General features: G+C 39.0%; 1 protein-coding gene across 1 annotated transcript; it reads left to right on the top strand.

Moving 5' to 3' along the window:
- Positions 1-10,345: 10,345 nt before the first annotated feature.
- Positions 10,346-12,508, top strand: KCNB2 (potassium voltage-gated channel, Shab-related subfamily, member 2; the record flags this gene model as incomplete). Its single annotated transcript, XM_009080040.1, has 1 exon — positions 10,346-12,508. A coding segment is annotated over one exon (2,163 nt), but the record flags the coding sequence as incomplete, so codon positions are not given.
- Positions 12,509-14,283: the final 1,775 nt, after the last annotated feature.

The following is a 14,283-nucleotide window of genomic DNA, read 5'->3' as shown; positions in this document are numbered from 1 at the left end:
CAGCCCCTCTCCCAGCCCCGCTCCAGCCCCACTCCAGCCCCACTCCAGCCCCCCTTCCAGCCCCTCTCCCAGTCCCGTTCCAGCCCCGCTCCCAGCTCTGCTCCCAGCTCTGCTCCTTTGGTGCCCGGCCGTCAGCCCAGCCGACCCTCCCCGTTTGGGTGCTGGGCTGGTTTGTTCTTTTAGTTTGATTTATAAAATGAAAATCCTGGTAATGAAGCCAATGTTTTCTGCATGCGAGTAGTGCAGAACAGATTTTGCATATGGTCTGCTATGCAAAAGAGTTGGAAACTGCAAGCTCCTTGTCGTGACTTTGATGCAAATTTTGAAGATTATAGTGCATACGTCTAAGTAATAATACTCAGCTTTCACCACCCAAAAATTAGACAGCTAGTACAAAACACAATCTAAATGTAAGAAACATGCCAAAGGTTTAGAAAACTTCTGAATGAGGACAGGCAGGAACTTTATTAGACATCTCCTTCATTTTTGATAAATATAGCTGACTTTTCTTACACACATAATCAAACTGTTTCATCTAAAATATGTAGGTCGAAAACCTTTATGTAAATAAATCCATTAGCATGACTCTTGAAGTTAATTTTTTGAGTTCATCTGTAAAAGGGAGTTAAATTTCTCCCATTTTTATAGAGCAAAGAAAGCATTAGCTTGATATCCTTTTTATTTCACTGTAACCTACATTACATTAACTTAATTGATTCAACTAGTAACACTATAATTTTAAGCAGTTACTAGCTCCACTTCTGTCAATAATATGATAGGCAAATTCCTGGGCTTATCCAATCCCTAGTGAAAAAAAATAAAGCAATTCCCATTCACTCACATTCACTCTGGATCTGCCATTTCTTCTACATAAAATCCTAGTGCTATTAATCGTGAAATAATTGATTTCATGTCTCCAGATGAGATAGCCTTTTGTTGTTCAACGATAACAAAAAATTATTAGAACTGACTTGATATGGATTGTAATCTGTTAACAAGCCCAAAGTAATACTCATTAGCTCTGTGCTAATTCAGTATTCAGGGGTGTCTCCATTGAAGCTGGGCTGAATACATATGCCTCTTCCCAAACTATGAAGACTGTCTTCATCTGTGACTACTTAAGGTCTCCCATCTTTGCCAGTCTAACAGATGCCCCCAGTATTATCCTCAGCTTTTGCTCATAATTGATTACAGCAGGTTTCTTCGGGGCCGTGCTAAAGATGAAGATAACAGTTATAGTTACATCCATTGCATATTACTTGTGCGTAGTGCAATTTCTCTGGTCTCCAAGATCACTTTTTTGTCACGATATTTAGTATCCTGCAAATTTTAGCAGTGTTGTACCTAGTTCTCTACTATGTAGGTAATGTGCCACTAGTGTTCCAAGAGGCTTTAATGGTTCCTGTGTTCAAATTCACAGAGATTCAGTTTACATTCCCAGGGTCCTCATTTTTCCCATATTACCCACTAAGGATTGCCTTATACCAAACCACCTCCATAATCAAATTCTCAAATCCATGTTTTACTAAATTCTTATGCTGAAATTGTAAGTGGCACAAACCCCAAGGTCACCCTTCCCTAAAGCAATAATCAAGTCATTAAGTAAACACAGTTGGCTCGCCACAGAGTGCAAGACGGATGTATTCTATTATTGGTATCCTAATAGCATAAATACAAAACCCAGTAATTTACCTATTATAGAATTCAGGAGAGATGCATTTTAGTACAGTTAATTTAAACCAAAATTATACCCACTTATGTCAAAGGACAAAGGATCCTTTCCTAGTCAGATTTATCCCCTCTGAGAGTCTAGGTCTTCTAAGGCAAATATTAGTCTATGGTATGAGAAGGACAGCACAAAGTGGATAAATATGGAAGGGTGTCCTGGTCCAATCAGACTTGGGAGTGTTCAACTGATTCCCCCATGTAAATTAAGACACAAACGAGGTCAAAATACCATTAGGAAGTGAGATTTTTATTATTGGTCACACAAGGGAGAGAGAAGGGGCGATAGGAGCATTAGAAGTAAGCAAGATTTGGTATGTCAGAGTAGAGACAGTCACCACCATAGGTCCAGCAGCATTCCAATGATGCACAGTCATGTTGAAACAGGGGTGGTCACCACCATAGGTCCAGCAGTATTCTGATGATCCATAGTCATCTTTTCTTTGGTGGTGAGTGTGCGCACCATGCTCTGAACACTGGTGCTTTTTACAGAGCTCTGTCAGGGCACTGATTGGTCAGTTTCCCTGGAGTTGAGCAATTCCCAGCCTCCTGATCTTGGCAGTTGGAAGTGATGTCAGTCGTGGACAATGGTGCCTTGTACTCTACACAGATAGAGGGTGTAGGTGGTGGACAGTGGTGCTGTTATCTTGTCAGCTATAGGATTTCCTGTGGCTCAGCAAGCTTTGAGGCAGTCAACCACGCCTTTGCCCCACAACAAGCCATCAAGACCAGGCAATGTCGAAACCAACATTTCTTAGAAGTCCCTTACAAAAGGCTTTGCGAAAAGAATGGAGTTTGTGCAGGGCTCTCAAGCCTGAAGGATATCAGCTACACAGAAATGTTTTATGACTGAACTTCTGAAGTGAAGGTTGTGCCAAGACAAAAATAATTTCTCAGGTCAGGTACACCTACCACATCCAGTTTCAATATACCTTGCAGGGATATAGCTTAGAGAAGTTTGAGCTTTAACTACCCATTATTACCCCTCTCACCAGATTTACCATCATTATGATCTTGCTGATGTTATCATTAGTCTCCCATGCATACTGGAATTGGTACACAGAATACTACTACCTGCTTTGAGCCTCCTCAGACACAGACCTAAAGGACACCGCATTACAGAAGCAAAGTCCCTTTGACTACCTGCCCACAGCTTTACTACACATACTGGTTCCTGGTGTTGGTGATCTTGATAGGACAGCACATCCCTGAACATATGCCACTTTAGAAATTACTTCTTTGGTAAAGTCCATGAACTTCAAGGAACCTTGAATAAACATCTAGAAGTACTTGAATTCATTAGCTTCATGGGAACTTGAGTCTGACAGTCTGAACAGAGCTGCTCATCTGCTGATGAACCAGTAGACAATTCTCATATCTAAAGATATTATAGGAGTGTTTATGGAGCTAGTCACGAAATCTTAAGTGCAAATTTCCTAAATGAGCATTTCTAAACTAAGCTTTTAAAGTGACAGTCATCCCAGTGCAAAAAGATAAAGACTGTGCATTGCTTAGGCACCAGATAAATACAACACAAAGAGCTTAACATTCATATAGGGAGGTTAATGTCAGGCTTAGTGAATATCCCTGAAAGATCAATGAAGACCATTCAAATTGAGTCTTTGAAAATATTAATAATAATGATCAAGGAAAAAGTGGAAAAGAAAGGTCAGAATTCTAATTCATGTCATCAAGGAGGCAGATCAAGAGTAGCAGAGACAAGCTGTTCATTGATTACACTTGCTGTCAGAGACATTATTGGATATGTTCCTGAAAGGGCAGTGTGATAGACCTGTAAGCTGAACTAAATTTATGTTATTCTGTTAAATTATTCCCCTCTCCTCCATCTTATTTTTCAAAAATTAAGCACTGTACTCTATGTGGAGCTGTTAGACCTGTGCCAGGAGTCTGCAATCAGGGGTTATTCTAGAGATGTAAGAAGAGATTAAAGTTGTGCTCTGAAAGCGTAGATGTGCACAAGAAATGGGAGTTTTCCACTTCTAATGACAGTTTGCAGGACCTGTAAGATAACTACAAAGAATGTCTGTTTTAAGACTTTATGCCAGAATGATATAAATTCTTTCTTATTTTATCATGAAATTCTGTCTTCACTCTTGCAAGGTCAAAGTACCTGACCTAGCTGGAGACTAATGTCATATCTCTTTCTGAGCAAGAGTTTTAGGATAATTTTAAATTGGTACCTCGGTCTGATTTTAGTAACTGGAAAGGAATTTTTCCATTACTTAAGATGAGGGGCATTTGCAAACATATACATCTATTCTTAGATAATTTTCAGTGTTGCAGGACTATTAAGATTGGCTAGAATTGGCATACTTAAAGCTTGCCATAGCTCCATTTTGTTCCAGTTTGGAACAAATCCAAGTAGGGTTTGTCCTTATTTGTCTTCTTTTTCATGCCTATTGGCCAAGTATCATATGTTAATAATGAGCATTAGCCAGTAAAAGTCAAACCCTGTTATCAGTGGCAAAATGTCTTGCCTTTTTGTTGAGCTTTTTCAGTGTGGCCTATTGAACCTTAGATTCATAGTAATAGACTTCTAAGTCTGTCAGACTGCTCATTACATGATCTGTGACACACCAGTATATGTTTTGAGTGCAGAATTGCCAGCAGGCAGTTGTGAGCTGGATACAGTCCTCTCTGCTGAGCAACACAATGTAGAATCATGGGTCAGAAGTGAAAGGTGATGCTTGTAACTAGGAAGTCTCAAGGACACAATGAAGGGAGACAGTGAGGAGACCATGACCTCATTCTGTAGTGTCTAGCAAGGAACAGCAGTGGCAGCTGCTGAAGCCAGTGCCATGGTGCTGTACCTACGAGTGCTATTATTAGTTGGTAAAATGTCCTTGTACTTAGCCAGTTTGTACAAACATAAAAATGTGCTTTTCCTTTGCATCACTGAGGGAAAGTAAAACGTCTCTTTCTCCTAAATACCTACAGACTAATCTTGAGATTCGTCGTGTGGTAATACTTACAGTTAGAGGGCAGCTCAGTTTGTAGTGTTATCTTTGCTGCTCCAATGAGCATCTCATTTGGATATTCCCAGAAGAACAAAACACACACAGATTTAGGCAGATGTACAAGACAGAGACCCTGCTGAGCAAAACTTTTTGTTCCATTCAGTTTCAAACTCAATAACACAATATCAAGACTCCTGACAGTAAAGGATGCTGCTGATGTAAACTGATTTCCATGAAGTTCCCATCAAGTTTAAAAATGTTTTCCACTTTCACGGGCATACTGCCTCAGAGAAATGAAAACCTCCATGAGCTGACATTATGCTCCTGTCAGTGTGGCTGCAAGTCAGTGGATTCTCTGGGTGAAGCTGGGAGATCTGTGCTACAGGCTAAGGACACTTTCATGCAAGATACAGACAGCATGGCCTGCAGGCTACAGCACTTGGTGGCTCTCAAGTTGCTCAGAAGAACCTAGAGCAATTCCAGCTATGTATCTGCCCAATCTAAATCTAAACACCTCTTTCCTAAGTGCAGATGCTTCTGAAACTATATAGATAAGTGCCCAAGAAAGTTGACACAGTTCTCCAGAAACTGTTATCAGAACTCCTTCAAAAGCTGAACAATGACTATTTTTATTGAGATTTTCTGAAGGCAGAGGGAAAGATACTGCCAGAGCACTTTATTTGAAGATAATATCATACATTTAAATGCAGAAAGAGAAGAGTGTGTAATATCCTGATAAATTTCAGTGCCTATGGAGGCTAGAAATTTGAAAATAAATGAGACTATACTGCTGTCTGTTATTGAAATGGTCTAGATCCTATCCTAGATCCCACCCTGGAACAAAAACTAAGGAAACATCATTGCTAATACACTTTCACCTGATGAGAGATTGAAACCTATATTAGTTAAACATACCATACTGTCTGTTAGATGGGGCTCAACTGAACTTTCCCTGAGTAGCTATACTTTAGTATGAACCTAATGCCTACTTTTTCTCTGCTGCATATAAAAATAACACTGGCGTGTCAGTTATGTCAGAAGCCTTTTCACATAGCACATCATTTCACATATCATGTCAGTTGTTGCAGAACCACAAGGAGCAATTTGAAGGCTATTCCATTACACCTTTATTTTCTGCCTCAGTTGTAGGCTCATTCTATGCAGAATTCCTCACACTGCTGGCAATAATGAGCAATGAGATGGGTGCACGGGAAAAAAGCCACTTTTTAGTGGCAATTTAATATAGGGAAACCACTACATTTTCAGGAGATTGCTACCAGTCCTTGCCCCCTCAAACATCAGAAACAATAGCATCTGGAGCAGCCTGTTAAGACTGCATCATTATCGTAAGGAATGTTTTATTGTTCATTCATCAGCACCAGAATCAAATGTCTCATATCTAGCCCATAAAAAAGGAATCTAAATCTGTCCATTCTTTTAGAAACATTTTTCTATTTATAAGGAAATATTTTTAAAGTTTAATAAGAGTTGAGGTTTTTTGTGCTTTTGTAGAACCATAGCTAAATGACGTAAGCTGCCAGAATCTGTCATTTTACAGAGTATTGTTTATATTCTAAAATGGAGATTAAAAATATTATGCCAAGAACTGTGTTCATAGATTAATTATCTGAAGTACACAAATTTTCAAGGTGTTTAAGTCCAGAAGACAGTTCTGGAAACATACCCAGAAATCAGGAAGTTTTGCTGGGAAAGGTTTGGTCAGCAGTGGGTCTTTTACTCCTCTGTTACCAGCATAGCCACCCTATCGGGTTGCTACAGGTCTGCATTATAAACTCTGTGCTCTGTTAATACAAGCTACATCTGTTCTGTGAGGATTTACCAGCATAATGCTATCTGCAAAGTGTTGTTTATGTAGACTCAGAATAGGGAGTTCCTTTTTTCCCTTATTTTTCTCATAGTTGCTCTTGTTCTCCCTAGTGTTCCCCTGCCAATTATTTTGCCTAATGAGTTGTGAAATCTAATCAGTTGCAATAATTAAAACATACTGTGTGTGGAATGATGCACAACTTTAATTACACAACAAAGCCCCAGACAAATAAAAGCTTGAGATTCTTACATTAGAAGAAACCAACATACTTTGCTGTTAATTTTTTTCACCAAGAACCCACTCATGCTTATAGACGATCTGTATAAAGCATGAAAAAAATAAGCTTACTGTAGTGTATATTTTATTAAAATAGCTGTCAGAGTTCAGGTTTCTGTGTTACCAGCATATGAATGAATGGCTGGAACAAACAGATAGGTGGTTGTTATCAGTAAAACACCCTGGGTGGCAACTCTGAACAGGAAAGTTTTGTATTCAATACCTATGAAATGCATGGAGTTTTAGAGATGTCATATGGTGTAAGAAGGGATGCTGTACACTGACTTACCACTTTCCTAGGGTCATTTGTATGCTGGTGAACATTTAGGCATAAAATAAAATCCTCATGACAGACAGAAATGCCAACATTTCCTAATTAAAATCAGTTTGATGCAAATTGGGCAGATACATTCTTACAATTTCCTTTTTTTTTAAGAACAATGCATGTCACGTAATTGGATCCTTGCATTATACAGCTTTTTCCAGTGCTGTTACTTACATTCTGATGCCAGCCCTGCTAAGGTTCCATCAGTTTGACAGAAACTGCAAGCTCAGCAATTCAGACCTGTGCCTGGTTTATTTGTTCATTGAATTCTGAAAGTATAATTACATTATTGAGTGTTTTAGAGAACTCAAGCCTGCATTAGCTATTCCGCAGTGATTCTGGTGAAGTGGATAGCCTAGTATACCTTATTTAAGCTTCCAACATTTTACAGTGATATCTGATGCAGGTGACTTTCACAGTCTGAAAGGTAGTTATTGCTCTCCTATAGTGTTGCCTTTTGTCTGCCTTTCTCCTAGCTACAGGACATCACAAATTTCATTAATCAGCCCTGCCTAGGTATTCAGTGTCACTGTCCTCATTCTTTACTAAGACTGGCTTCTTTTGCTGATGTGCATAGCAGAAATTTTAAAGGGATGTATAACCCTTCTAAATAGGAGAGATTAAATGGAGGATATTTTCTGAATGGGCTGTATGAACAATGAAGACAGGTGGTTCACAACTCACCTGGCAGGAGAAATGAATGGATCTTACGGTTTAAAAAAAAAGACAGAAGCAGCACTGGTAGGAAGAAATACAAATAAATGTTTGGAATATTTCAGAACATGAAAGATGATACCTATTCTGTACTATCACTAGCTGAAAAAGGCCAGAGATACCACATAATACAAGATGATGCCAAATACAGACACTCACATCATGAGCAATTTCGGTTTGTGCTTTGAGAGCTGAATTTCTGCTTAGTAGCACATAGCTGAAACAGGCTCACTGCTATTTTTCTTAAAGCTACAGTGAGGTGGCCTTTCTGTCTCTGGAGCCATTATCACCACTGTGACCAGTCCCTCTGCATACATTCTTCACACTTGCATTCTGCTTAGCTGCATTTCACTCTTCTTGGGTGTTCCAGCAATTTTGTCAGACTTGGCGTGTCCTTGGAACCTCAGCAAAGGGGTTTAACAGTACCATTTTTGAGAAATGAAAATAAATGCTTTTGTGAATGAGTTTTAACTGAACTTTAAAACAGAAGACAGTTTATTTTAGTAATTCTAATAGAAAACTGGATTTACTTAGGACTTCCAATATAAACAAAGTACTTTTTTCCAAGTAATGTGTTATAATAACTTTTTCATCACTTTAACACTTCGCACACCATCTCAAAGCTGCTCATATTCCTTAGAGCATAAATAACTAAACCTTGTGGTAAAGCCATTAAGTTCTCTGACAGATTTATTTCTCTTCCCATAATAGTGGTTCTGTAAATGAGAATGACCAGCTATTCCAGGCAAAATGGAAGGCTTTGAGGCACAGAGATGGCTGAGCTTTATCAAAATGGCTCTTTTTGGTCATAGGGCTGTATATACCAGGAAGGCTGGACATATATTAAGAAGGAAATCTTAAAGGTGCAGGAGTAGGCTGTGCCTATGTACTGAAAGACAAGCTGATGGGAAAGAAGACTGGCCTGGCTAAAGAGAGAGCTTTTGCTGGAACTCAGAGTAAAAAAGAGAATTTATGAACTGTGGAAGAAGGGGCAGGTAGCTCAGAAGGAGTCAAGGATGCCATTAGGTCATGTAGAGAGAAAATTAGAAAGGTGAAAGCTCAGCTAGAACTCAATCTGGCCACTGCTGTGAAAGATAATAAAAAGTGTTTTTATAAATACATCAACAACTAAAAGAAGACCAAAGAAAATCTCCATCCTTTATTGGATGCAGGAGGGAACATTTGTACCAAGGATGAGGAAAAGGCTGAGGTACTTAATGAATTCTTTGCCTCAGTCTTCAACAGAAAAGTCAGTTATCCTCAGGGCAACGGATCCCCTGAGCTGGTAGTCAGGGACAGGGAGCAGAATAGACTCCCTGCTATCCAGGAGGATGTAATTAGTGACCTGCTGTGTCACTTAGACACTCATGAATCTATGGGGCTGGATGGGATTCACCCAGGGGTACTGAGGGAACTACCAGGAGAGTTTGCCAAGCCAGGACAAGAGTAAATGGCCTCAAGCTGCACCAGAGTAGGTTCAGGTTGGACACCAAGAAGAATTTATTCACTGAAAGGGTTGTCAGGCACTGGAACAGGCTGCCTAGGGAGTCCCCATCCCTGGAAGTGTTCCGGAAACAACTGGACATGGCAAGTAGTGCTATGGATGAGTTGGCATGGTGGTGTTCAGTCAAAGGCTGGACTTGATGATCTTGGAGATCTTTTCCAACCTTAATGATTCTATGGTTGTGCTTCTATGATTTTCTGTGATTCTATGATATAAAATCATATTCTATCATTTTCATGAGGACAAAATATATCAGAAAACCTGTCTCCTTAGACAAAAATTGAAACCTTATTTCTAGGAAGCATTTGTCTACTTACACATTTTAATCGTGATGAGAAACTGAGTTCACCTTCATACTACTTACTTTTCAACGTCTTGCTCTCAATTTAATTCAGGGCCAGTACTTTCATTTCTCGTAGCATCTGAAATTTGTCTAGACATGACAATTCAGCAGGGCTTGTCTCCTGAACAATGCTTCTTGTTTATTCTTCTTAACTTTGACTTTCAGCTCATAAATTTATGCTTGTCTAGGAAGGTGTGCACTATGTAGTACTAAATTAGCAGCTAAGACATGGTATTTCCCAATTAATTCTCTGCACTGTGTAAAGTTTTACATAATTATAATTCATGCAGAAAATGAGTAATGTTCTGCACATTAGGCGGAACTCTACATCCTTCACTTAGTAACTTGCAATAATGAATATCACCTCATACTGTAATTTTAAAATGATAAGACCAGCCATGGCTTGTTTTCTGAAACAAATCAGCTTACTGCAGGCAGTAAAGCCATCAGGTTTTGACCATGTCTAAGATGATTCTAATGTTTTCTCTGTACAAAATTCAAAACAATAAGACAAAATAATGAATGCAGCAGCCAAAGCAGCTTCCACCATTCTGTGTTTATTTGACACAAGCACATTTGAAAGGTTTTAAGCAAGGCCTGACAAGTACACTTGTATCAGTCTAACCCAAACATTGTTTATTTTGTTTTACAGATTTTGGCCATTGTGTCCATTCTGTTCATCGTACTGTCCACTATTGCTTTGTCTCTTAACACACTGCCAGAGCTTCAAGAAATAGATGAATTTGGGCAGCCAAATGACAACCCTCAGCTCGCACACGTTGAAGCTGTGTGTATTGCTTGGTTTACCATGGAATACCTTTTGCGTTTTCTGTCCTCACCAAATAAGTGGAAGTTTTTCAAAGGCCCATTAAATGTCATTGACTTACTGGCTATCTTGCCATACTATGTCACCATTTTCCTCACGGAGTCCAATAAAAGTGTCCTGCAGTTCCAAAACGTCAGACGTGTGGTTCAGATATTTCGTATTATGAGGATCCTAAGGATTCTTAAGCTCGCCAGGCATTCAACAGGTCTTCAGTCTTTAGGTTTTACACTCAGGCGGAGTTACAATGAATTGGGCTTGTTGATATTATTTTTAGCCATGGGAATAATGATATTTTCAAGTCTTGTATTCTTTGCTGAAAAGGATGAGGATGCTACAAAATTCACAAGCATCCCTGCATCATTCTGGTGGGCAACAATCACTATGACTACTGTAGGATATGGTGACATTTACCCTAAGACCTTATTAGGCAAAATAGTTGGAGGACTTTGCTGTATTGCTGGAGTGCTGGTCATAGCCTTGCCCATACCAATTATTGTGAACAATTTCTCAGAGTTTTATAAGGAGCAGAAAAGACAGGAGAAGGCAATTAAGAGGAGAGAAGCGCTTGAGCGAGCTAAAAGAAATGGCAGTATTGTCTCCATGAATCTGAAAGATGCCTTTGCTCGCAGTATGGAAATGATAGATGTAGCAGTAGATTCAGGTAAGCCAGGAGAAGAAATCAATCCAAAGGACACATCAGACGACAACCACCTGTCCCCAAGCCGGTGGAAATGGGCCAGAAGGACAATGTCTGAAACAAGCTCAAACAAGTCTTATGAGAATAAATACCAAGAAGTTAGTCAACAAGACTCCAATGAGCAATTGAACAATGCTGCAGCATCCTCCAGCCCACAGCACCTCAGTGCCCAAAAACTGGAGATGTTGTATAATGAAATTACTAAAACTCAGTCTCAGCCTAACCTTAATGCTGGTTACCAAGACCAGTCAGCAAAGCCACCCATGTATGAAGAAGAAATAGAAATGGAAGAAGTTGCAGGTCAGAGAGATCCGTTGCCAAGTGGACCTACAGACATCATAACAGACATGAGAAGCACATCCAGTATCGACAGTTTTGCCAGTTGTGCAACTGACTTCACGGAAACTGAGAGGTCTCCCCTCTCTCTGTTTCCTGGCTCTCACTTGCAAATGAGATTTCCAACTGATGCTGTTAACCTGGAAGAAAACCAAAGAGCAAGGAGTTCTCAGTTTATACCATTCACAAAAGACAGAGGATTTTCTCCCACTGATGTCACCTTTGACTACAATCCAATCAACAGAGCTGTTACCAGTGATGAAAGTGGGTCCCAAACTCTTTTACATGGCCATTTGCATTTTGACACTGCCATGGAAAGCCCCAAAAGTTCTCTGAAAGGCAGCAACCCATTAAAATCTAGATCCCTTAAAGTCAATTTTAAAGACAATAGAGGTGGTGCTCCACACACTCCACCGAGCACCGCAAGGCCCCTACCAGTGACAGCAGGAGTAGACTTCACACAGGCCACCCCTCAGCACATCAGCACCATCCTCCTAGAAGAAAATTCCCCCCAAGATGAAAGACCTCTACTTGGTGCTGATGCATCTGCACTTTGTCAGGGACCTGCTAAAAAATCATCCCCTCTCTTTCCCAAACAAAAGATTTTCACTTTCCCTTCAAAAGAGAGGAGAAGCTTCACTGAAATAGATACTGGAGAAGAAGAAGAGTTTATGGAGTTACATGGTATGAAACAAGAAAAACAACAGGATATCAAGACAAATTGCTGTGGGGATAAACACAGTGACAGCAAGAATTTAACAGAGGAGCCCCAGGTCAGCTCTTCACCCAAAAGCATGAGCCACAACTGTACTCAAGACATTTACCATGCTGTGGGTGAAGTAAAGCCAGACAGTAACCCAGAAGGTCACAAAATGGAAAACCATTTATTTTCCCCAGAAATTCATTCAAGTCCAGGAGAAACTGGTTACTGTCCCACACGTGAAACTAGCATGTGACTAGTTACAGAAGCAATAAAAATACCTTTTCTTAAAACACAGTTAGTAATGCCTATGAACTAAAATATGGAAAGCCTCAACAAAAGTGCATAAAATGTTATTTTTGCATGGCATGAAGAGTTGTTTAGTTTAAATACTGTTTAATTTTAAAAAAAAACAGTTGTTTAGTTTAAATACTGTTTAATTAAAAAAAAAAAAAACTGCTTTTTGTAACAAATGAAAAAAAAAAAACCAGGGAAAAAATGACTCAAGAACAGTGAATAAAATAAAGAGAGCTCTGTTAGGAGCCAGTGTTCTGCAACATCTGACATTTTTGATCCTTTCACTTATGATTGTAGACAGGTTTTGAACTCTTTTAACTTTTTTGTTTGTTTTCTTGGTTACAATGAATTTTAGAATTTGCACATGAAAGGATGAAATGTCAATGCATGCATTCATAAAGATGTGAAACAAGGTGCTTTGAGCTTGCAAAATGCATATATTTGTAAATAGTTTGGGGTTGGGGGAAAAGCTACTGTTAACAAGGATTTATGGAAAAAGCATTTCCTGGGACACAGGTACTTCCTTCACAGCGTGCTGCTGTTTTGTACAGACTTATGTTGCAAAATTGCAACTTCTACTTAAAGCATCTCACGTATCTTGCTTTCTGTTAAAAAGCTCATGAGTATATCTGTTAATTAAGGACTGTATTTTAGTTTATCTGTGCTGTAAATCACGATGGGTTTTTTATTTGCATAACTTCAGTTATTTCATTTGTCAGATTAATGATCCTGTGAGGAAAAAGAAAAGATTTAATGACCAGAACTTGAAGCATTTCATATTTTTATATAAAACTGCCAACATTTCATAACTAAGAGAAAAAATGTTCCATTTCAAAATCTAAAGAGTAGTTATTTCAGCGGCAATAAATAGTGCCAAATGGCTATACAGATATATCCAAAATTTTCGATGTCTTAGAATACAACTTGGTATTAAAAATATTACCCACATTCTTTTTTTTCCTTTGATTTAACCCTCCTTCTACATGATCTTTGAGCTCTCTTTCCCATGTGGCTATACAAAACAGACTTCAAGCATATATGACTTGCTCCAGGTCTTCCATAATGCAAAGCTCATTTGTGTTTTTCAGTTCAATCAGGTGGACTGACAGAAGTTATCACTTGACTCAGCAACTTTGCCTCAACCCATCCTCCCATGTAAACTTTCCTCTATACTTAAATAAAGGGAAATGTCAGACATTCTATTGACAACTGACAAAGCATCTTGGGTTTCTCTGATTTCTTTGTAAAAGACAGATGCTTTGTAAAAGACAGATGCTGAACCAAAGCCTTCATTACAAAGTACCCATCTAACCACTGTCTGAAAAAAAGCTTTTTTTTTTTTTGATTCAGCACCTTTAGCTTTCTATCTTATAATGTTTTAAAAAAAGCCTATAGATTGACTTAATTCCTTAACTCATAAAAAGTTTATTCAAGTCATAAATCATAAGCAAAAGTATACACAGGTATACATGTTTTGGTTTCTTCTTTAGTAAGCCTTAAAAGCACTTTAGACCAGCCCATATGTGGTTTAGAACAGCAGACTTCTCATAGTGGACCTAGGTTAATTTTTACTCATGTCATTTTGTCACTTAAATAAGTAACAACCAGGCACCTGATGCATTTAATGTAAAGGAGCAAGCACTTTTGTTGCAACATTGCCCTTTGCCTGAAATGGCTGAGCTGATGCCACAGACATCACTCAAGGCTGGCCCATGGAAAAGAGCCAAGTTTGAA

The sequence above is a fragment of the Acanthisitta chloris genome, unplaced genomic scaffold, assembly GCF_000695815.1.
Source record: "Acanthisitta chloris isolate BGI_N310 unplaced genomic scaffold, ASM69581v1 scaffold6020, whole genome shotgun sequence".
NCBI classification, from domain to species: Eukaryota; Metazoa; Chordata; class Aves; order Passeriformes; family Acanthisittidae; genus Acanthisitta; species Acanthisitta chloris.
Note: the sequence above shows the minus strand (reverse complement) of the source record. Positions and strands in the feature narration are given on the sequence as shown.